This window comes from Eubalaena glacialis, chromosome 6, assembly GCF_028564815.1.
Source record: "Eubalaena glacialis isolate mEubGla1 chromosome 6, mEubGla1.1.hap2.+ XY, whole genome shotgun sequence".
Classification (NCBI taxonomy): Eukaryota; Metazoa; Chordata; class Mammalia; order Artiodactyla; family Balaenidae; genus Eubalaena; species Eubalaena glacialis.
The window spans coordinates 70621213-70644688 of NC_083721.1; the positions used below are offsets into that span (position 1 = coordinate 70621213).

The window sequence follows — 23476 nt, forward strand, 5'->3', positions numbered from 1 at the left end:
CACAATTCTCAGCACTAGAAATACAGCAGCAAACAAAAAAGACAAAAATTCAGCCTTCTCAAATTCATTGAGACAAAAAAGAGCACAGAGGTTACCAGGGGCTGAGGGGAAGGGAGAAGGGGAGTTACTTTTAGTGGGCACAGGGTTTATGTTGGGGATGAAAAAGTTTTAGGTACAAACAGTGGTAATGGGTACACAGTACTGTGAATGTATTTAATGCAATGTACACTTACAAGTAGTTAAAAAATAAATATTATGTCATATATTTTACCACAATAAAAATAAATTAATAAAAAATATTTAAGGGGTTTGTAAAGAGAAATAAGGTAAGGCTTACGGGAGACAGTGAACTATGAATTTAGTAGCAACTGAAACAGAAATATTTGGGGGGGAAAAGCAAAACACAAAAACCAACAAAACAACAACAAAATTCAGCCTTCATATTGCTTAGCTTCTTTTTTTTTTTTTCTTTGTTTTTCTGGCTGCATTAGGTCTTAGTTGCAACACATGGGGTCTTCAATGAGGCGTGCGGGATCTTTCGCTGCGGTATGCGGGGTCTTTGTTGTGGCGCGTGGGCTTCTCTCTAGTTGTGGCGCGCGGGTTTTCTCCCTACTTGGGGCGTGCAGGTTTTCTCTTTAGTTGTGGCGCGCAGGCTCCAGGGAGTGTGGACTCTGTAGATTGCGGTATGTGGGCTCTCTTGTTGAGACGTGCGAGTTCAGTAGCTGTGGCACGGGGGCTTAGTTGCCCCGCAGTGTGTGGGATCTTAGTTCCCCAACTGGATCGAACCCGCGTCCCCTGCACTGGAAGGCGGATTCTTTACCACTGAACCACCAGGGAAGTCCCCTGCTTAGGTTCTAATGGAATACAATATCCCTGACTTGATGTTTGTTTGGTGTTAACTTATTTGTTTCTAACAGGGCTTTCATTTCTGTAATTTTTAGCTTTTTTATTTTTCCAAGGTCACCTAATCCACTTTTCTCCTCTTACTGTCTTTTCTTCTTTAAGCACTCTCTCTTCTCAATCTCTGTCTTCCTGCTCCTAAGAGAGACTCTATTATATTTAATTTCCTTGAAACTATAGAATACTGTTTCAAGTTTTCCTGTGTTTTCTTCGGGTGATCTGTCTTGTGATATTTATTCTTGACCTACCTTTGTCGCTTTTGTCAATTTGTTTATTTTGAATGTTATACAAACATCTCTCCCCTTCCATAAATTCTTTCTTCCCATATCTTTCGTGGTATCACTCTCTCCCAGTTTTCCTGATCCTTCTCTACTTGCTCCTTCCTGGGTTTCATTCACAGGCTCCTCTTCCTGTGTTCTTTCCTTAAAAAGCTGTTATTCCCCAGCAATTCCCCTTTGGCTTTGTTCACACTCTATACCTTCTAGGGGAATTTACCACTTACACGCTGATAACAAATCACTTGCTTTTAATTATTATTGTCTCCAGGGTCTACACAGTGCCAGACCTGTAGTAAATGCTCAATAAAAATGTGGTCAGTGAATAACTCCCAAGTCCATTTCTATCCTGGATCATACCATACATGTCTCCAGATAGTCTAAATGATACATCCAGCATATCTAAATCTTAACTCACTGGCTCTCGCATTACATTTTCTAACTCAAAAATAAAGTGACAGATTGGTTCAAGATGGTGGAGGAGAAGGGCGTGCTCTCACTCCCTCTTGCGAGAGCACCAGCATCACAACTAACTGCTGAGCAATCATCAACAGGAAGACACTGGAACTCGCCAAAAAAGATACCCCACATCCAAAGACAAAGGAGAAGCCACAATGAGACGGTAGGAGGGGTGCAATCACAATAAAATCAAATCCCATAACTGCTGCGTGAGTGACTCACAAACTGGAGAACACTTATACCACAGAAGTCCACCCACCAGAGTGAAGGTTCCGAGCCCCATGTCAGGCTTCCCAACCTCAGGGTCCAGCAATGGGAGGAGGAATTCCTAGAGAATCAGACTTTGAAGGCTACTGGGATTTGATTGCAGGACTTTGACAGGACTGGGAGAAACAGAGACTCCACTCTTGGAGGGCACACACAAAGTAGTGTGCGCATCAGGACTCAGGGGAAGGAGCAGTGACCCCAGAGAAGACTGAACCAGACCTACCTGCTAGTGTTGGAGGGTCTCCTGCAGAGGTGGTGGGTGGCTGTGTCTCACCGTGAGGACAAGGACACTGGTAGCAGAAGTTCTGGGAAGTACTCCTTGGCGTGAACCCTCCCACAGTCCGCCATTAGCCCCACCAAAGAGCCGGGTAGGTTCCAGTGTTGGGTCGCCTCAGGCCAAACAACCAACATGGAGGGAACCCAGCCCCACCCATCAGCAGACAAGCGGATTAAAGGTTTACTGAGCTCTGCCCACCAGAGCAACACCCAGCTCTACCCACCACCAGTCCCTCCCATCAGGAAACCTGCACAAGCCTCTTAGATAGCCTCATCCACCAGAGGGCAGATAGCAGAAGCAAGAAGAACTACAATCCTGCAGCCTGTGGAACAAAAGCACATTCACAGAAAGATAAGACAAGATGAAAAGGCAGAGGGTGATGTACCAGATGAAGAAACAAGATAAAACCCCAGAAAAACAATTAAATGAAGTGGAGATAGGCAACCTTCCAGAAAAAGAATTCAGAATAATGATAGTGAAGATGATCCAGGACCTCGGAAAAAGAATGGAGGCAAAGATCGAGAAGATGCAGGAAATGTTTAACAAAGACCTAGAAGAATTAAAGAAAAAACACCTAGAAGAATTAAAGAAAAAACAAACAGAGATGAACAATACAGTGACTGAAAAGAAAAATACATTAGAAGGAATCAATAGCAGAATAACTGAGGCAGAAGAACGGATAAGTGACCTGGAAGACAGGATGGTGAAATTCACTGCTGCGGAACAGAATAAAGAAAAAGAATGAAAGGAAATGAAGACGGCCTAAGAGACCTCTGGGACAACATTAAACGCAACGACATTCGCATTATAGGGGTCCCAGAAGGAGAAGAGACAGAGAAAGGACCCGAGAAAATATTGGAAGAGATTACAGTCGAAAATTTCCCTAACATCGGAAAGGAAATAGCCACCCAAGTCCAGGAAGCTCAGAGAGTCCCAGGCAGGATAAACCCAAGGAGAAACACGCTGAGACACATAGAAATCAAACTGACAAAAATTAAAGACAAAGAAAAATTACTGAAAGCAACAAGGGAAAAGCTACAAATAATATACAAGGGAACTCCCATAAGGTTAACAGCTGATTTCTCAGCAGAAACTCTACAAGCCAGAAGGGATTAGCATGACATATTTAAAATGATGAAAGAGAAGAACCTACAACCAAGATTACTCTACCTGGCAAGGATCTCATTCAGATTCGATGGAGAAATCAAAAGCTTTACAGACAAGCAAAAGCTAAGAGAATTCAGCACCACCAAACCAGCTCTACAACAAATGCTAAAGGAACTTCTCTAAGTGGGAAACACAAGAAAAGAAAAGGACCTACAAAAACAAACCCAAAACAATTAAGAAAATGGTAACAGGAACATAAATATCGATAATTACCTTGAATGTGAATGGATTAAATGCTCCAACCAAAAGACGCAGGCTCACTGAATGGATACAAAAACAAGACCCATACATATGCTGTCTACAAGAGACCCACTTCAGACCTAGGGACACATACAGACTGAAAGTCATGGGATGGAAAAAGATAGTCCATGCAAATGGAAATCAAAAGAAAACTGGAGTAGCAATACGCATATCAGATCAAATAGACTTTAAAATAAAGAATGTTACAAGAGACAAGGAAGGACACTACATAATGATCAAGGGATCAATCCAAGAAGAAGATATAACAATTATAAATATATATGCACCCAACATAGGAGCACCTCAATACATAAGGCAACTACTAACAGCTCTAAAAGAGGAAATCGACAGTGACACAATAATAGTGCGGGACTTTAACACCTCACTTACACCAATGGACAGATCATCCAGACAGAAAATTAATAAGGAAACACAAGCTTTAAATGACACAATAGACCAGATAGATTTAATTGATATTTATAGGACATTCCATCCAAAAACAGCAGATTACACTTTCTTCTCAAGTGCACACAGAACATTCTCCAGGATAGATCACATCTTGGGTTACAAATCAAGCCTCAATAAATTTAAGAAAATTGAAATCATATCAAGTCTCTTTTCTGACCACAACGCTATGAGATTAGAAATCAATTACAGGGAAAGAAACGTAAAAAACACAAACACATGGAGGCTAAACAATACGTTACTAAATAACCAAGAGATCACTGAAGAAATCAAAGAGGAAATCAAAAAATACCAGAGACAAACGACAATGAAAACATGACAATCCAAAACTTATGGGATGCAGCAAAAGCAGTTCTAAGAGGGAAGTTTATAGCAATACAATACTACCTCAAGAAACAACAAACATCTCAAATAAACAATCTAACCTTACACCTAAAGCAACTAGAGAAAGAAGAACAAACAAAACCCAAAGTTAGTAGAAGGAAAGAAATCATAAAGATCAGAGCAGAAATAAATGAAATACAAACAAAGAAAACAATAGCAAAGATCAATAAAACTAAAAGCTGGTTCTTTGAGAAGATAAACAAAATTGATAAACCATTAGCCAGATTCATCAAGAAAACAAGGGAGAAGACTCAAATCAATAAAATTAGAAATGAAAAGGGAGAAGTTACAACAGACACCGCAGAAATACAAAGCATCCTAAGAGACTACTACAAGCAACTCTATGCCAATAAATGGACAACCTGGAAGAAATGGACAAATTCTTACAAAGGTATAACCTTCCAAGATTGAACCAGGAAGAAATAGAAAATATGAATAGACCAATCACAAGTAATGAAATTGAAACTGTGATTAAAAATCTTCCAGCAAACAGAAGTCCAGGACCAGATGGTTTCACAGGTGAATTCTATCAAACATTTAGAGAAGAGCTAACACCCATCCTTCTCAAACTCTTCCAAAAAACTGCAGAGGAAGGAACACTCCCAAACTCATTCTATGAGGCCACCATCACCCTGATACCAAAACCAGACAAAGATACTACAAAAAAAGAAAATGACAGACCAATATCACTGATGAATATAGATGCAAAAATCTTCAAAAAAATACTAGCAAACAGAATCCAACAGCACATTAAAAGGATCATACACCATGATCAAGTGGGATTTATCCCAGGGATGAAAGGATTCTTCAATATATGTAAATCAATCAATGTGATACACCGTATTAACAAATTGAAGAAGAAAAACCATATGATCATCTCAATAGATGCAGAAAAAGCTTTTGACAAAATTCAACACCCATTTATGATAAAAACTCTCCAGAAAGTGGGCATAGAGGGAACCTACCTCAACATAATAAAGGCCATACATGACAAACCCACAGCAAACATCATTCTCAATGGTGAAATACTGAAACCATTTCCTCTAAGATCAGGAACAAGACAAGGATGTCCACTCTCATCACTATTATTCAACATAGATTTGGAAGTCCTAGCCACGGCCATTAGAGAAGAAAAAGAAATAAAGGAATACAAATTGGAAAAGAAGAAGTCAAACCGTCACTGTTTGCAGATGACACATAGTATACATAGAGAATCCTAACGATGCCACCAGAAAACTACTATAGCTGATCAATGAATTTGGTAAAGTTGCAGGATACAAAATTAATGTACAGAAATTTCTTGCATTCTTATATACTAACAATGAAAGATCAGAAAGAGAAATTAAGGAAACAATCCTATTCACCATTGCAACAAAAAGAATAAAATACCTAGGAATAAACCCACCTAAGGAGATAAAAGACCTCTACTCAGAAAACTATAAGACACTGCTAAAAGAAATCAAAGATGACACAGATGAAGAGATATACCATGTTCTTGGATTGGAAGAATCAATATTGTGAAAATGACTATACTACCAAAAGCAATCTACAGACTCAGCGCAATTCCTATCAAATTACCTGTGGCATTTTTTACAGAACTAGAACAAAATATCTTAAAATTTGTATGGAGACACAAAAGACCCCAAATTGCAAAAGCGGTCTTGAGGGAAAAAAAGGGAGCTGGAGGAATCAGACTCCCTGACTTCAGACTATACTACAAAACTACAATAATCAAGGAAATATGGTACTGGCACAAAAACAGAAATATAGATCAATGGAATAGGATAGAAAGCCCAGAGATAAACCCACGCACCTATGGTCAACTAATCTATGACAAAGGAGGCAAGGATATACAATGGAGAAAAGACAGTGTCTTCAATAAGTGGTGCTGGGAAAACTTGACAGCTACATGTAAAAGAATGAAATTAGGGCTTCCCTGGTGGTGCAGTGGTTAAGAATCTGCCTGCCAATGCAGGGGACACAGGTTTGAGCCCTGGTCTGGGAGGATCCCACATGCCACAGAGCAATTAAGCCCGTGCGCCACAACTACTGAGCCTGTGCTCTAGAGCCCACGAGCCACAACTACTGAGCCCGTGTGCCTAAAGCCTGTGCTCTGCAACAAGCAAAGCCACCGCAATGAGAAGTCCATGCACCACAACAAAGAGTAGCCCCCGCTCATGGCAACTAAAGAAAGCCCGCGCATAGCAACGAAGATCCAAGGAAGCCACAAATAAATAAATAAATTTATAAAAAAAAAAAAAAAGAATGAAATTAGAACACTCCCTAACACCATACACAAAAATAAACTCAAAATGGATTAGAGACCTAAATGTAAGGCTAGACACTATAAAACTCTTAGAGGAAAACATAGGAAGAACACTCTTTGACATAAATCACAGCAAGATCTTTTTTGATCCACCTCCTAGAGTAATGGAAATAAAAACAAAAATAAACAAATGGGACCGAATGAAACTTAAAAGCTTTTGAAAAGCAAAGGAAACTACAAGCAAGACGAAAAGACAACCTTCAGAATGGGAGAAAATATTTGCAAATGAATCAACGGACAAAGGATTAATCTCCAAAATATATAAACAGCTCATGCAGCTCAATATTAAAAAAACAAACAACCCAATCCAAAAATGGGCAGAAGACCTAAATAGACATTTCTCCAAAGAAGACATACAGATGGCCAAGAAGCACATGAAAAGCTGCTCAACATCACTAATTATTAGAGAAATGCATATCAAAACTACAGTGAGGTGTATCACCTCAGACCCGTTAGAATGGGCATCATCAGAAAATCTACAAACAAATGCTGGAGAGGGTGTGGAGAAACGGGAACCCTCTTGCACTGTTGGTGGGAATGTAAACTGATACAGCCACTGTGGAGAACAGTATGGAGGTGCCTTAAAAAACTAAAAATAGAATTACCATATGACCCAGCAATCCCACTACTGGGCATATACCCAGAGAAAACCAGAAATCAAAAAGAGACATACACCCCAATGTTCACTGCAGCACTATGTACAATAGCCAGGTCATGGAAGCAATCTAAATGCCCACCGACAGACTAATGGATAAAGAAGATGTGGTACATATATACAATGGAATATTACTCAGCCATAAAAAGGAACGAAATTGGGTCATTTGTAGAGACGTGGATGAATCTAGAGACTGTCATACAGAGTGAAGTAAGTCAGAAAGAGAAAAACAAATATCATATATTAATGCATACATGTGGAACCTAGAAAAATGGTTCAGATGAACCGGTTTGCAGGGCAGAAATAGAGACACAGATGTAGAGCACAAACGTACGGACACCAAGCGGGGAAAGTGGCAGGGGGGGTGGTGGTGGTGGGATGAATTGGGAGATTGGGATTGACATATATACACTAATATGTATAAAATAGATAACTAATAAGAACCTGCTGTATAAAAAAATAAATAAAATAAAATTCAAAAACTAAATAAAAAGTAAAAAAAAAAAGTGAAATAAAAACAAACAACTTATTCTTCCTCTAGTAACTTCCATCTGGAAGAATTATGTTACCATATGTCAAATTATCAGGCCAAATGACTGAGGGCCACACTCCAGCTCCTCCCACTGACGTCCACTTCAGCTTTTGTTCTGCGTGGGTACACAACAGTCTCATATTTGAGTCTAATATCAGGAAATGGTCATGAATTCTAACTTGCCCTTTGAATATTAAAGTCCCTCTCTAGCTGAACTGGAACCCCCACAACCCTCATCCAGGAAAGTTTGGAACGTGCCAGGCCTTTTGGTGGTCACAGTGAATAGGGCACTACAGACATTTTATGGGTAGGGACCAGGAAGGCTAAATGTTGAGCACTGTGTCAGGAGTCTCACATAAAAACTGCCCAGACCCAAATACCAAAGAAATAATGCACCTAGCTATTTTTTTTTAAGCCACAAGATGGCAATAAACACCAAGAAAGTCCTGAAAGATCAGTTTTCTGGCCATAAAGGAACAGGAAGTTTCAAAATGCCCAAAAAAGAATGAAAAAATTTTTTTTGATTGAAAAAGCTGAAAAACACTTTTGAATAAGCCTATGCATTCCAACTTTCATTTGTAATGGAGATTATGGATGTTTCTTTCCAAATAAAGATTACCAAAGAGGCAAAAAAATTCCTATACTTGTGCTGGAAATCTCATTCTGCTAAAGAGTATCTGACAAATTCCTCATTTTTCAATAATTTCAATTTTAGAAGGTCAGGTAAACAATGGCAGTAGCATGCTATTTAATCGTTGTCCTCTAAGGACACAGCCAAAAAGCTTTGATGCCAAGTCTGAAGAATTAGGTTAGACATTAAAATAATACCTTTAAAAAAAATTAACGACAAGCAGTGACCAATAAAGTATTAAGTCTCATTTTCTTAAGTGGCTTACAAATTAGCTCCTAAAGCAATTTTAAAATGTTCTAAGGAATATAAATAAATAACAACTACTGATATTTCCCATGGTCACAATGTTAAAATAGATAATATCTGGAGACTAAGTTTTATTATGCTTATTTAAGAAACTAATTATTTGATAGTCATACCTTTAAAAACATATGTATTCATTTTAAATGGATTACAGTATGTTCTTTTGTTCCACAAAATACACATAAATACTGAAGCATAAATAAGTTAGTCTCTACTTCCTAGCAGAAGCAATGCAGAAGCATAGAAATTAAGATCAATGTACTCTAAAATCAAACTGCCCAGGTTTGAGTCTTGTCTCTGTTACATCTTAGGTATGTGACCTTGGGTTAAGTTACATAACCTCTCTGTGCCTTGGTTTCCTCATCTGAATAAGAATAACATAATACCTACCTCATAGAGCTGCTGTAAGAATTTAAAGAGATGACACATAAAGGATAATATATGGCACATATTATATTATGTCTTATGGCCTGGCACATAAGAAACATTCAATAAATGTTAGTAGTAGTATTGGCTATTACCATTATTATTATTTATACTTGGTCTTGCTTTTGAAAAACTAATGCTATTATAGGGATCCCTCAGGTCAGGACTAACGACAGTATTATTAGAATTTAAACCAGCAACCCCACCATATACCACAGTATCTAAAGACTAATGATCTTTAGAGAAATAATCCTAAATGAGTAAATCTCACTAGGTGTTGTGCCTTTGCAGGCTCCAGATCCATGAATTTAAGCTATCCTCCAACTAGGAATCCTATTTCGTTGCTTTCCAGTTTTTTAAAATGTTTATGCAGGTCCTTGCAGTTCCCATCTGGTACAATGTCTATAGCTAACGCAACTGTAATGCCCTCTCAGGGCACACTCACACACTGCAGTGTTGCAGAAGCACCTGAAAGTGTCCTCCAATCCTCTGCAAAGTGTACTGATAGACACTGGAGCAGTGGCCTTGGTGATCACCACTGAAATGTTCAAAGTTAAGATATTATTGATAACGTGTAAGTGATTTCTGTATTTCAAGATTCGATACCTGGTTTATATCTTTTCTAAACAAATTAAGGCCATAATATCAACATTAAGTTAAGATAGCCAAAAGAAAAATTACCTAAGAATTTAAATGAGTTTTTTCCTATGTCTGAATGTAGTGGGGCGACTGGTGCTCACCCATATTAGGTTCTCCTTTCCTTTGGAGTATATGGAAGTATGAGAAAATTTCATGTCCCAGATCTTTATATTAGGCAGGGCCATATTTCTCATTTTAGCCTATAAAATATAAGTAGAAGTGAGACTATCATACTTCTGGGCCAGGGCATGTAAGAGTTGGTTTGCCATATCCATGTTCTCTTTTTCCTGAAAAACATATACTGAGACGGTAGATCCTAAGACGGAGGGAACCTAAATCCTGAGTCACAGGATAGCCTCAGATGACCCATGCTGGTCTTGGTGTGAGGGAGAAATAAACTTCTGCTGTGCTATGCCATTGAGATTTTGGAGTTTGTTACTGTATGGCCTAGACTGGCCTGATAAATACCCTGAGGTAGTTCATTTTCCTCTCCATTCACTACCAACCAAGTGATAACAGATGTAAAAAAAAAATGTACTAGTGGGCAGAAGTAACGGAAGAGTTAGAGAATGCCAGCAATATTTGGAAAATAGGGAAGAAAAAGTAGAAACACAGTAAGACAGTATATATCTATTTTCCTTATGAAGCCCTAGATATCTCGTTAGGCACTTTTGTTCTGGCCACGGGACATCGTTGCATGGAGACAAAAAAATTCAAAGAGCAATTCTTACCTGCGTAAATGAGCATTTTCACTTCTTAGTGGTTGCATGGCCAGTGCTATTTCAACCTGAATATTTGTGTTTCCACTTATTGTTGGAAGCAGAGATATACACAACTCCAGTTCTGTAATCAACCTCTGAATTTCTGAATCTTCTATAAAAGGCAGAAGAAATGAGTAAAGACAATATTATAAATTATTTTTAGATAAGATTATTCATATGTAGGGGCTTCCCTGGTGGCGCAGTGGTTGAGAATCTGCCTGCTAATGCAGGGGACACGGGTTCGAGCCCTGGTCTGGGAAGATCCCACATGCCGTGGAGCAACTAGGCCCGTGAGCCACAATTACTGAGCCTGCGCGTCTGGAGCTTGTGCTCTGCAACAAGAGAAGCCGCGATAGTGAGAGGCCCGCACACCGCGATGAAGAGTGGCCCCCGCTTGCTGCAACTAGAGAAAGCCCTCGCACAGAAACGAACACCCAACACAGCCAAAAACAAATAAATAAATAAATTTATAAAAAAAAAAAAAAGATTATTCATATGTATTACTAAAAAAGAAAATATTTCAGAAATATACATACATGCTACAAACTCAACTCAGTTATTTATGAATTTATTATACAAATCCTATTTTCCTCTTTCCTGCCGCCTGCATTTCCTTATTGAAAAGAATTCTAAAGACATTAAGTTCAGTAAACTAAAGATTAATCTTAAGCCACAGAATAATTATATCAGTGATTTTTTCAGTTAAAGTGTCTAGTAGGAAGATGGTTTATATATATCTCCTAGTTCACATTTACCAAAAGACTACATTAGACTCCTATAATTGCTAAAGGGTTTCCTATAATTAATTACAGTATTAACATTTATAATACAACCTTTGATCCTGGCATAAACAAATAATTCACTTTAGGTGATTCAATTTGGCAACACATTGAGGAAAGTTCTACTAAGATAAGGTTTTATTATTTAATTTTATAAAGTAGGTTAACACAATCAGCTACACTTAATTTGACGTAGCATCAAAAGCAGTTATCATTTTTGTTATTAATTGTGGGGAGTGGATGGTTTGGGAGGTGGCAAACAGCCATAGGTAGAAGGTAGATTTTAGATCTTTTGTCCTTTTATTTTTGTCCCCTCATTTCTATTCAAATTTTCTGTGAACTGAAAACATTTGATAAATATAATATTAACTGTCTGATATCCAAAAGAGGTAAAGTATATTCTAGTTACAAAAATTTACTCAATTCCATGAGTATTTTAACACCCTGATGGAATGTTTACATGCACACGGTAAACAACTGTGCCCAATTACAGAGCAGACGTCTACCAAGCCTCCATAGAGGGGTTTTACTTGTAAGCATTGGAGGCCGAGACCTGGGCTCCACCATTTTCTAGCAATGTACCGTAGTCAAATTACTTAACTCCTGAAGCCTAGGTTTCTTCATAGTTAAATGGAGATAACAACAGTACCTCATGGGGTTGCTGTGAGGATTAAACGAGATAATGCATCTAAAACACTTAGCACAGTGCTGGGCACATGGTAAGTACTCAGTAAATGATATTGTTACTATTATTATTGTTACCAATGATTAAGTGTTTGGTTAAGAAAATAGTAATAAACTTAAAGTCTAAAAACACAAGAGATTTTAATATATTAAACCACTGGCTCAACAGTGCTACCATCCTTTAGATAAATTTTAAGATTTGGTACTCTTTTTGTCAGCCTGCAAATATTAGGTATTCAAACAGTGCTTCCACAATAAATTACTGTGTTTTCTAGATGACAAATCTGTAACTCACTCCAAATGAAAGCCATTATTTAGAATATATACCCATAATGAAAACATATGAATATGACCTGGCTCAAATGTCTCTTAACTCCACCCAAGACATTTTTCTTGATTTAATTAAAAAATCCCAAGAGTGAATTTAAAAGGGCATAAAAAGTTTTAGGTTCCTCCTCAAAGTGAGATTTGTTAAACGTTATAACAGTTGGTTATTAAAGAAATGATGAGAGGAAATTTTCTGCACCTTTTTAAAATAGGAAAAAATTATCATTCTATTCTAGGGAGTTAATCATGTTTAGGGTCCTCTAACCCCTTAAAGTTTATCTCTGTAATTGGTTGAATCCTTTCAAGGTCTTTTGAATCAAGCAGAATGAATACACACTTGCAAGTAAAAGACTGTTTGATGTTCCCTAGCACATTTCAAATCCACAGGAAACAAGAGGGAGCAAAACCTAAAAAATAAGAATAAAACAGACAAAATTCATTTCCTCATTAGCACAAGACATATTTCTATGGAAAATATCACAAACTCCATGTCAGTTATTCTGAATTTAAATGACATGCCACAGGGACTTCCCTGGTGGCGCAGTGGTTAAGAATCTGCCTGCCAATGCAGGGGACATGGTTTGATCCCTGGTCCAGGAAGATCCCACAGGCCGCAGAGCAACTAAGCCCATGTGCCACAACTACCGAGCCTGCGCTCTAGGGCCCGTGCCACAACTACTGAGAATGCGCGCCACAACTACTGAGAACGCACACCACAACTACTGAAGCCCGTGTGCCTAGAGCCCGTGCTCCACAACGAGAAGCCACCGCAGTGAGAAGCCCATGCGCTGCAACAAAGAGTAGCCCCTGCTCGCGGCAACTAGAGGAAGCCCATGCACAGCAACAAAAGACCCAACGCAGCCAAAAAAAATAAAAAATAAAACAAATTAATTAATTAATGCTAAAATTATAAAAAAAATAAAATAAATGACGTGCCACAGAAAATTATAAAGAAAGTCTTTATCTACCTTGTTCTGCTACCAGGGCCTTGAGCTCTCCCAACAAATACTTGATAGTTCTAACTTTTTCAGCACTCTGGTTCACATTTTTTGCATTCTGCACATCCTTTATTCTTGTATCTTGCACAGGTATGTTTAAATCCTTTCTTTCACTTCTGACCTCTCCAATTTGTTCTTTAACATATTTTTCTTCATTAGTAGCCAAGAAATCTGGCTGTAATAGGGTGGGGCTGCAGCAAGTCTGACTGTCTGGATGAGAACGCAACAGTTTCGTGTATGTTTGGAAACCCTTTAGTAGGTCTGGTTCCTTAGGAACTCTTTGTTGTGGCAGAATTCCATTAGCAAGACCCAGCTGCTGCAATGTTGGAGTAGCTGGTTTGTCAGTTTGGGGCAGGCTACAGGGAACTCCAAGACTAGTACTGAAGGAATTCCTTAGAACATCATCAGTACAGTTCACAGGACTTGTTCTACCCTGTGATGCAAACTGGTTGTCACCATCAGTCTGAACTTCCTAAAGAAAGAAAAAAACAAGTTAAGGCTTCAAAAATGTGAGCACTGACTTGTAGGCATTAACTATAATAAACTCAAACGAAAAATGTTAGAAGATGACATTTGCAGGATGGAGTTATAGATTACCAGTAAATAAACTGAATTTCCCCTCAGCACAATATTCTAGCTTTTTAAAGCTTAATTAGTTCACTCTGCAATATGGGAACATTATAAAGCCATGACTAAAATAGATCGTTTACAAATATCACACATGGTTTAAAGGCATCAAAAATTAGTCTGCTTTGGGACTAAAACAAAATTCCACTTTGGGAAATTACAATGTAAGAAAATAAGGTGAAAAAGCTTTTGCACAAATATATTTAGAGAAATGTCATAGCGGTAAAAACTTCCTTAGGGCTTCCCTGGTGGCGCAGTGGTTAAGAATCTGCCTGCCAGTGAAGGGGTCATGGTTCGATCCCTGGTCCGGGAAGATCCCACATGCCGTGGAGCAACTAAGCCCTTGGGCCACAACTACTGAGCCTGTGCTCTAGAGCCCACAAGCCACAACTACTGAAGCCCGCATGCCTAGAGCCCGTGCTCTGCAACGAGAAGCCACCGCAATGAGAAGCCCGCGCACCGCAACGAAGAGTAGCCCCCACTCACTCGCCACAACTAGAGAAAGCCTGTGCGCAGCAAAGAAGACCCAACACAGCCAAAAAAAAATTAAATAAATAAATTAATTAAAAAAAAACAAAAAACTTCCTTAAATGTCTAACCATAGGTGAGTAGTTACACAGACCATGGTATATCCACTACATAGAGTATTAACAACTTATTAAAAATTTACAAAAGGTACATTACAATAAAATGTTAAGCGAAAAAAAGCAGTATATAAAACTGTATAAAATTTAATTATGATGATATTTTTAAAAGAAAACTAACTTAACAAATTAAAACCAGAAAACAAAACCTACACAGAGAATTAAATAACTGGAACATGCTCTATCAACGTGTTAACAGCAATTATGCCTGGGTGGTAGGTATGGGTGATTTCTTTTTTCTAGTAATCTCTCTCCCTTTTCCCCTTCACCATTGTCCTTAATTAACAGGTAAAACTTTTCTAATAAAAAATAACTTGAAAAAATAATTGGTCTTTACATCCTAGGGCATTAAGATACAATCAGCAAATTCAATTTTCTCTCAAGATGACAATTTCTAAAAGCAAATTACTACTTATATAGTATATAAACTGTACTCACAGAATGAACCATTGGAGGGCAGGGTGGTTGCTGAGGTAACTGGACTGGGGTAGAGGCGGATAAGCTATAATTAGAATATGGAGATGCCTGAGATTCTAACAGGGAAAAGGGAAAAAAAAGTCATTCACATCTCAGACTGCTTATACAAATACCAGGCAACTTAATTAGAGCTTATAATCATGCTTTTTAAAACGTCATTCATACTAACCAGAACCAGACACAGTGTGGCAAGGTGCAGTAGGAATTCCTTTAGGGTTGTTCTTTGAAGCCAAGTTATTCATCAGTGACATTTGAGTCTGCACATGCTCACAGAGGGCTTGGTATATTATGGGTGAATACATTCTATAATGATCTTGTAGTGACCAATTTTCTGGTATATCTGATGAGTCTCTTTCACTTCCAGCAGAAGCATCATTAGGAATCTGTTTCTTATTGTCTGAAGATACTAATGTGGAAGAAGGGAAAAAAGTTCTTAAAATACGATTCTTCAAAAACCTTTACCATAAGATATTAGGGAAAAAAGGACTCTCAGAAGTAGCTCAGTTTATCACATACTTTACAGAACAGCTTTACTGCTATCACCCCTAAAGAAAATCACCTCAAATGATTTTTTTAAAGTAAGTAATGAATTAGGTTCTCCAGTCAAAAATCATCTACACTATGTCTTTAAAATCTTTATTAAACACTACTAATAAAATCTCTCCAATTATAAAGACCTCTCTTAGGGGGGTTATTTCTCTCTAAAATCCAGTAAAACTCTTGCACCTTGCTCCTTGTCCAGTTCATGCTCTTGAGAGGGGGAATGCAATAGGAAAGACAGATACCTTGTACAATTCTGATGCTTTGACAATAATAATAATAATAAAAATAATAATAATGATAAATAAATCAGAGCTTTTAGAGTGAGAATAAAAGTAGATTTAATCTACACATTGGGCTCTCAGACAAGACCTTAACCTGACATATAAAGTCTCCAAAGCTTAACCACGACATACTTTTCCAACCATCTTCCCATCACCCTCAACTAAGAAATTTTTCATTCCAGTCAGGCCATTTTAGACACCTAAAACAAGCTTTTCTCACTTTCCCAAAACATTACACATGATGAACCATTCTTTCCAATTCAATTCTACCTACTCACCAAAGCTCATCTGAAGGCTTCTCTCTCCCACGAAGCCTTCTCCAGTCATTCTAGTCTAGTGACTGCTCTTCACCATCCCAGAGCACGTATTGTCTATACAAATCATATATCACTTGCATATTGTACTATATTGCTTATCTTTCATTCTCTTGTCTACCTGACTGAACTATAAGCTTCTTTAGGCAGGACTGTATCTTATACTTCATTACTTTCTCCCACAGAGTCTTGTATTAATCTATGTACAAAGCAGTACAAAGTAGAAACCTGGTATTAATAAACTAATACATGAAAAACAACAGTTTTCTACATAGCACTACTCTATAGATCACTATCAAAATCTATTTCTTTGTCTAATAAGATCCCCTTCCCAAAGACTATTAATAGAAATGAGAGTGTTCTTGGTAGATCATAGGTTATCAGAGTACAAAGTAAGTTTAGAAAAATATACAGCTTTTGGCAAAAGCTTACCAAAGCTAAATATATATTCTATGACATAGCAATTACACTTCTGGGTATATACCTAACAGAAATGAGTGTTTATGTCTACTAAAACAGAGGTCCCCACCCTTTTTGGCACCAGGGACCGGTTTCGTGGAAGACAATTTTTCCACGGACCAGGGGGCGGGGGGGGGATGGTTCAGGCTGTAATGCAAGCAATGGGGAGCCATGGGGAGCGGCAGATGAAGCTTCGCTGGCTCGCCTGCGGCTCACCTCCTGCTGTGCAGCCCGGTTCCTAACAGGCCACGGGCGGGGGAGTTGGGGACCCCTGTACTAAAAGATGTGTATGAGACTGTTCACAACAGCTTTATATGCAGTAGCCAAAAACTGAAAACACCCAAATAGCCATGAATAGTAGAAATGGATGAATTGTGGTATAGTCATCTGAAACTATACAGCAATGGAAAAGAACAAATTACTGATATACTCAAACTACCTATATGAAATTAACAGATATGATGTTGTGTGAGAGTCAGACACAAGACTACATAGTGTACAACCTTATTTACATGAAGTTCAAAGATAATAGAACTATCCAATGGAGACAGAAGTCAGAAAAGTGGTTACTCAAGGATGAGGAGATAGGTGGTAGTGAGAATACTGAGGGGTAGGAGCCTGGTAGGGTACTGAAAATATTCTATATTTTCATCTGGGTGGTGACTATATGGGTGTACCCCATATGCAAAAATTTATTGAGATTTATGCACTTGCTTTATGAAAGTTACTCCTTAATTATTTAAAAAGTGAAAACAGTTAAATTTTTTTAAATGGTATGGAATTCCCCAAATACATATACAATTTATTGAAAATAAAAACATTGCTAAAAGCATAAAACTTACAAGTAAAAGCAAAAAGTTAAAGGCAGATGAAATATTATAACCAATAAAGATAGAAAAATACTACTAAATTAATATTTGACTATGAAAATGGTTGGAGATATTGGATGCTTCCATTTTGACTTGGGCTATACTCTTCCTTTTGAGATAATCTATTGCTGTGAACATATTTCCTTGGCCTGAATATGAGCTCTAACAGTTACTAGCTGAATAACTTCTGGCAAATTATTCAACCTCTCTTGGCCTCCTCTTCCTCATCAGAAAAATGATGATAAGAACATTACCTATTTCATAAGATTGTTGTGAAAAGTAAATAAATAGCACATGTAAAGTATCAAGGTCTAGCACATAGTGAGAACTCAATAAATGTTATATCTATTACCAAATGGCTACAAAGTCTTAATACGGACAAATAAATATTTCATATTCACAAATCTTCCCAACTGCTAACAATAAAATATCTCTAACCATGTCCCCTCTGAGGTGACATGCAGTAACAATTATTCTTCACTCTCTGAATATATGAGCTACAACAAATTGGTTAATAAACATTTCTGTAAAAAAAAATTATTTCTTAGTGGAAATACAATTTTATAATAAATCACATGGAAAAGTATCCTCCTAAAATAGTTTAACTTTGAAATCTAAAATGATGAAGGGTGAGATCACAGGCAGCCCACGGCCATCCAGCACATTGCTCTTCCTTTCCTCCTGATTCCTAGGTCTCTCTTCTGCTCCTGGCCTTTCCTCCTGATTCCTAGGTCTCTCTTCTCCTGGGTTTCTTTTGGTCCCATAAGATAAGAATTGTCTGGTTTAAGGAATTCTCAGATTTTACACTCATAGTTCCCAAGCATTGGCACTCATTCACTTTTCAAGGGATGGTTTTCACAATCTCTGATAAAGCTGAGCTACAATATTATGCCTTTGCCAGCAGATGGCACCATCCAACATAAATTAATAAACCTCAAACACTTCTTAAAATTCAAAGCTTTAGAATGAACATGACTTACTTTGCTCCTTTATTAACTCACTCTATGTGAAACTCTACTGAGAATGTTGTATATCCGTATTTAAGAGACAAAATCTTAAAGCAAATTATCTAAGACAAGTTAAAAACCATAAATGGATACACAATTTTAAAATTAAAAAAAAAAACAAAACACCACCACCAACAAAATAAGCCTGTTACTACACAAATACAAATGAAGTATATTTTCTTGCTCTTGTTCACTATAACAAAGCACCCTACATAAACATTTTACCAAACAGCTTAGGACAGCAATGCCTAATTGGTGTCAGTTGATAACTATTTATTCAGTCCACAAAACTTTTTCTGTCCTTGAATTTTAGCTGCTGTACAGCACTGTTGCTTGGATGTACAAGCATTGTCTGACAGGTAAGATAATTCCTGCCACCGAAATACAGAACAGACATCTACTGTGGATAAGAGCTGCTGGATGCCTATTATAATGTGAAATACATAAAAGAACACCTGGCCTTGATACGGGCAATCAAAGCTCAAAATATTCTGCCTGTAGCAGTTTACTTCCCCAAGGTAAGGGCAGAAATATATACATGATACTGAAAGTAGGGTCACGTGCCCACAGCATTCAACACAGTCATCAAAATGTAAAAAGTTGCTTATTAAAAAAATGTCTTTTTTTTTTTGGACTTCCCTGGTGGCGCAGTGGTTGAGAATCTGCCTGCCAATGCAGGGGACATGGTTTCGAGCCCTGGTCTGGGAAGATCCCACATGCCGCGGAGCAACTAAGCCCGTGAGCCACAACTACTGAGCCTGCGTGTCTGGAGCCTGTGCTCCGCAACAAGAGAGGCCGCGATAGTGAGAGGCCCGCGCACCGCGATGAAGAGTGGCCCCCGCTCGCCGCAACTAGAGAAAGCCCTCGCACAGAAACGAAGACCCAACACAGCCATAAATAAATAAATAAATAAATAAATTAAAAAAAAAAAAAAAAAAAAAAAAAAAATGTCTTTTTTCTTTGAGTGTCAGGAGCACTCTCAAGTAAGCTCTCAACGCATTTCTGGAACTGCCTTTCTGCCTCCTTCCTCCCAGTATGCAACGGGGTGGGTGAGCGTGACTCCACAGACGCTCAGTGATCAGGCAGGTACCAGACAGAAAGTAAATAAGGAGCCCAAGCCCCAGAAGACAGTTAACACGAAATAGTAAGATAATGTATGCCAAAGTTAAAATGATACATAGATACCAGTTAACATGCTATAATAGATTCCTAAAGTTCTAGTTATGATTATCTCACTTATGGAGAGATGGAAAAGAAAGCAAGTGCTGAGTTTGGTTTTTGTGTATTTTGAGCACTGTGCCAACAGAGCAAAAACCTTGTACTGGTTAACAGCTGCTAACCACAAAAAAGAAAAAAAAGATGATCCTCTCTAGACAGTGCTACAGTTTGGTAAACTAAAAAAGAGTAATTTAAGCAAAGGGAAAGAGGCTTCTGCTTCTGAAGAGTCAACCTTAGGAGTAAGTCAATGAGAACCACTTCTAATACTGCAACTCTGAAGGAGACTGTCCTATGGGATATAGGTCCTTCCTTCTGAGGATGAAGGTGTAGGGGAAATGACAATAAGAATATTATATCCTGATCACAGGCCAGAACTGCTGATCTGACTCTAATCCAAAGAATTTAACACCAGGGACCCACAATGCTAGATCTCTCTCATTTGCTTCCCCAAACCCGTCTCCTACCCGTCTCCACCCTGCTCTGCTCTCTCTGGGATGCTAATCTGTATGGATTACATTGTTAAGAGACATTCCCTCATGGGTCTGTTCCGCTCCTACACGTCTTGCTGGGTCTACCAAAAAAGTAAGGCCTTGACCTAAGCTCTTTACCTGGGCCATTTCTCAGGGTTGTGTTTGTACTGAGCAACTTTGAGGGATAAGGCAATGTTTCCCCCTGAGACAAGTACAGGCTTGCTTGCTGCTTACTACAAAACTAGTGGATTCCCCAAGCTCAGCGGTCTTCAGCTGAAGCTTAAACCTACAGCATGTGCAGCATCCACCTGGGTCCATCCCATCATCCCAGTGGGAAATGGCAGCGAGGGAGAACCAACACAAATATGCTGATGTGCATGAGTAATAAAGTCCTTTGTCTCTGACCCAGTCTCGTGTCTCCTGTCAACATGCATGACACAGTAAGCCTGAATTATTAGTTGTAAGAATGAAAATCAAATCCCAGACCAGATATACAACAGGGTTCCAGTTGGGTCCAATCCAATGGGAGTCTCAGCATTATCAAGGAAAGGAAGAAGCATGAATTCTAAGTATTTATTCCCAACTCCATCTCTATGAGGCCACCTTGGGCTGGCTTTGTCACTGCTCTTCTCAAGGCAGCCTACTCTACACAACAGTATCTCTTGAGTCCCAGTACCCTCTTCCTCACCTCATTCCTTAAGGCCTAAGGATAATAAAAGCTCTGTTCCTGCTGCTAGCACTGGGCTAGCACAATCCCTTGTGGTTTCCGTATACTCTAGTCACACCTTTGTAATGAGTTTCTTTGTAAATAAACCATCTTAGAATTATCTTAATTTGAGTGTAGCCATCTATTTTCTGTTGGAACTCTGATAACAAACAGTTAAGCTGGGATCCAACAAGTTGCCACCACGGCACGATTGCCAGCCATGTACATTCTGAATGAGAGTTCCCTGAGGAAGGGTGCTCTGGACAAAAAATAACCTGCCTTGAGAATAAAAGTAGGAGACTGGAGGAGTAGGTAGATGGCGCTACCACTCCTTTCTTTGTCCACTGGGGCCCCAAAATAGGCTTCTACTTTAAGAGTTAGACCAGGGGTTAGCACACTTTTTCTTAAAAGGCTAGAGAATAAACATATTACGCTTAGCAGGGCCGATTGTCTCTGTCACAACTACTCAACTCTGCCACTGCAGCACAAAAGTAGCCATAGAAAATACATAAATGAGGGACTTCCCTGGTGGTCCATGGTAAAGAATCCACCTTCCAATGCAGGCGAAGCGGGTTCGATCCCTGGTCGGGGAACTAAGATCCCACATGCCGCCAGGCAACTGAACCTGCGCGCCACAACTGCTGAGCTTGAGCACCTCAAGGAGAGAGCCCACGTGCCGCAAACTACAGAGCCCACGCACCCTGGAGCCCGTGCACCACAAACAGAGAGAGAAAACCCGCACACCACAACCAGAGAGAAGCCTGCGCACCACAATGAAGAACCCGCGGGTTGCAACAAAAGATCCCACGTGTCTCAATGAAGATCCAGTGTGCCGCAACTAAGACGTAATGCAGCCAAAAAATAATAATAAATAAATACTTTAAAAAAAAGAAGAAAATACATAAATGAATTAGTATGGCTGTGCTCTGATAAAACTTTATTTACAAAATAAATGACTAAACATTATTTATAAAGCAAAACTGGCTGTAGTATGCTGACCCTGGTTTAGACCAATGTTGTCCAATAGAAATACAATGTAGGTGCTTCCCTGGTGGCGCAGTGGTTGGGGGTCTGCCTGCCGGTGCGGGGGACACGGGTTCGGGCCCTGGTCTGGGAGGATCCCGCGTGCCGCGGAGCGGCTGGGCCCGTGCGCCACGGCTGCTGGGCCTGCGCGTCTGGACCCTGTGCTCCGCAGCGGGGGAGGCCGCGATGGTGGGAGGCCCGCGCGCCGCGGTGGGGGGTGGCCCCCCTTGCCGCGGCTGGAGAGGGCCCTCGCGCAGGGGCGAGGACCCAACACAGCCAAAAATAAATAAAAAAATAAAATTAAAAAAAAAAAAAATACAATGTAAACCATATATGCAATTTTAAATTTTCCAGTAGCAATATTAAAAAAATTTTAAATGGGTAAAATTAATTTTCATGTTTTATTCAAATCAATATAGCCAAAATATTAACATTTCAATATGTAACTAACATTAAACATTAAGATATTTTATTTTTTGCATTAAATATTCTAAGCATACTGTATATTTTACTATAAAGCACATCTCAATCTGGATGGTAAATTTTCAACAGAAATCCTTGATCTGTATTAGATTTAATAAAATTTACAGTTGAAAAAAGTAGATTCATGTACCCAAGTTATTCCAAACATACTTAAAAGTTTTCTAATAACTGGATCAAGTACCAGTTTTCAAATTAAAATTAAATTTAATTAAAATTAAATAACATTTACAATTCAGCTCCTTGGTTGTACTGGCCATACTTGGAATGTTCAATGGCCACATTTGGCTACAGACTGCCATTTAAGCAGAGCAGGTCAAGACAATACGAGGCTAAATGCGACTGGCCTCCAAGATAGGTTAGTAAGTTGTTTTCTCTGCCTTAGTTCTCTGACTCAGGACCACCTGCAACATCAACCTCTAGTCCTATGAATGTTCTGCCCTCGTTTTCTCAGCCTCTTTGCCTGGATCCTGATCTCTTAATACCCAGGGCTATTGCTGTAGATAATTTTCTAGACTTCACTCCTTGCCTAAGCTGAATCTAAGCGTGCACTGCTGTGTTAACATTTTTGGCCCACCTGAACTGTGGAACTAGCTGGTTCCATTCTTGACCATCTGAATTCCCATTGTGGACTTTTATTTTTTCTTTTCAAATAAATTTATTTATTTTATTTATTTATTTTTGGCTGTGTTGGGTCTTCGTTGCTGCATGCGGGCTTTCTCTAGTTGCGATGAGTGAGGGCTACTCTTAGTTGCGGTGCGCGCGCTTCTCGTTGTGGTGGCTTCTCTTGTTTCGGAGCACGGGCTCTAGGCGCACGGGCTTCAGTAGTTGTGGCTCGCAGGCTCTAGAGCACAGGCTCAGTA

The 23476-nt window shown here is 39.0% G+C and overlaps 1 protein-coding gene across 3 annotated transcripts in view; it reads right to left on the reverse strand.

The window, feature by feature from the left end:
• The window catches only part of CCDC14 (coiled-coil domain containing 14), a 45121-nt gene that overhangs the window by 13230 nt on the left and 8415 nt on the right, over window positions 1-23476 (reverse strand). For all 3 annotated transcript variants that reach the window (XM_061193181.1, XM_061193180.1, XM_061193182.1), the window contains 4 exons: window positions 15413-15649; window positions 15205-15299; window positions 13466-13967; window positions 10678-10819 (listed from right to left, as the gene is read on the reverse strand). In XM_061193181.1, the coding sequence (XP_061049164.1) occupies window positions 10678-10819; window positions 13466-13967; window positions 15205-15299; window positions 15413-15649 (976 nt within the window). The remainder of the gene's footprint in view (window positions 1-10677; window positions 10820-13465; window positions 13968-15204; window positions 15300-15412; window positions 15650-23476) is intronic.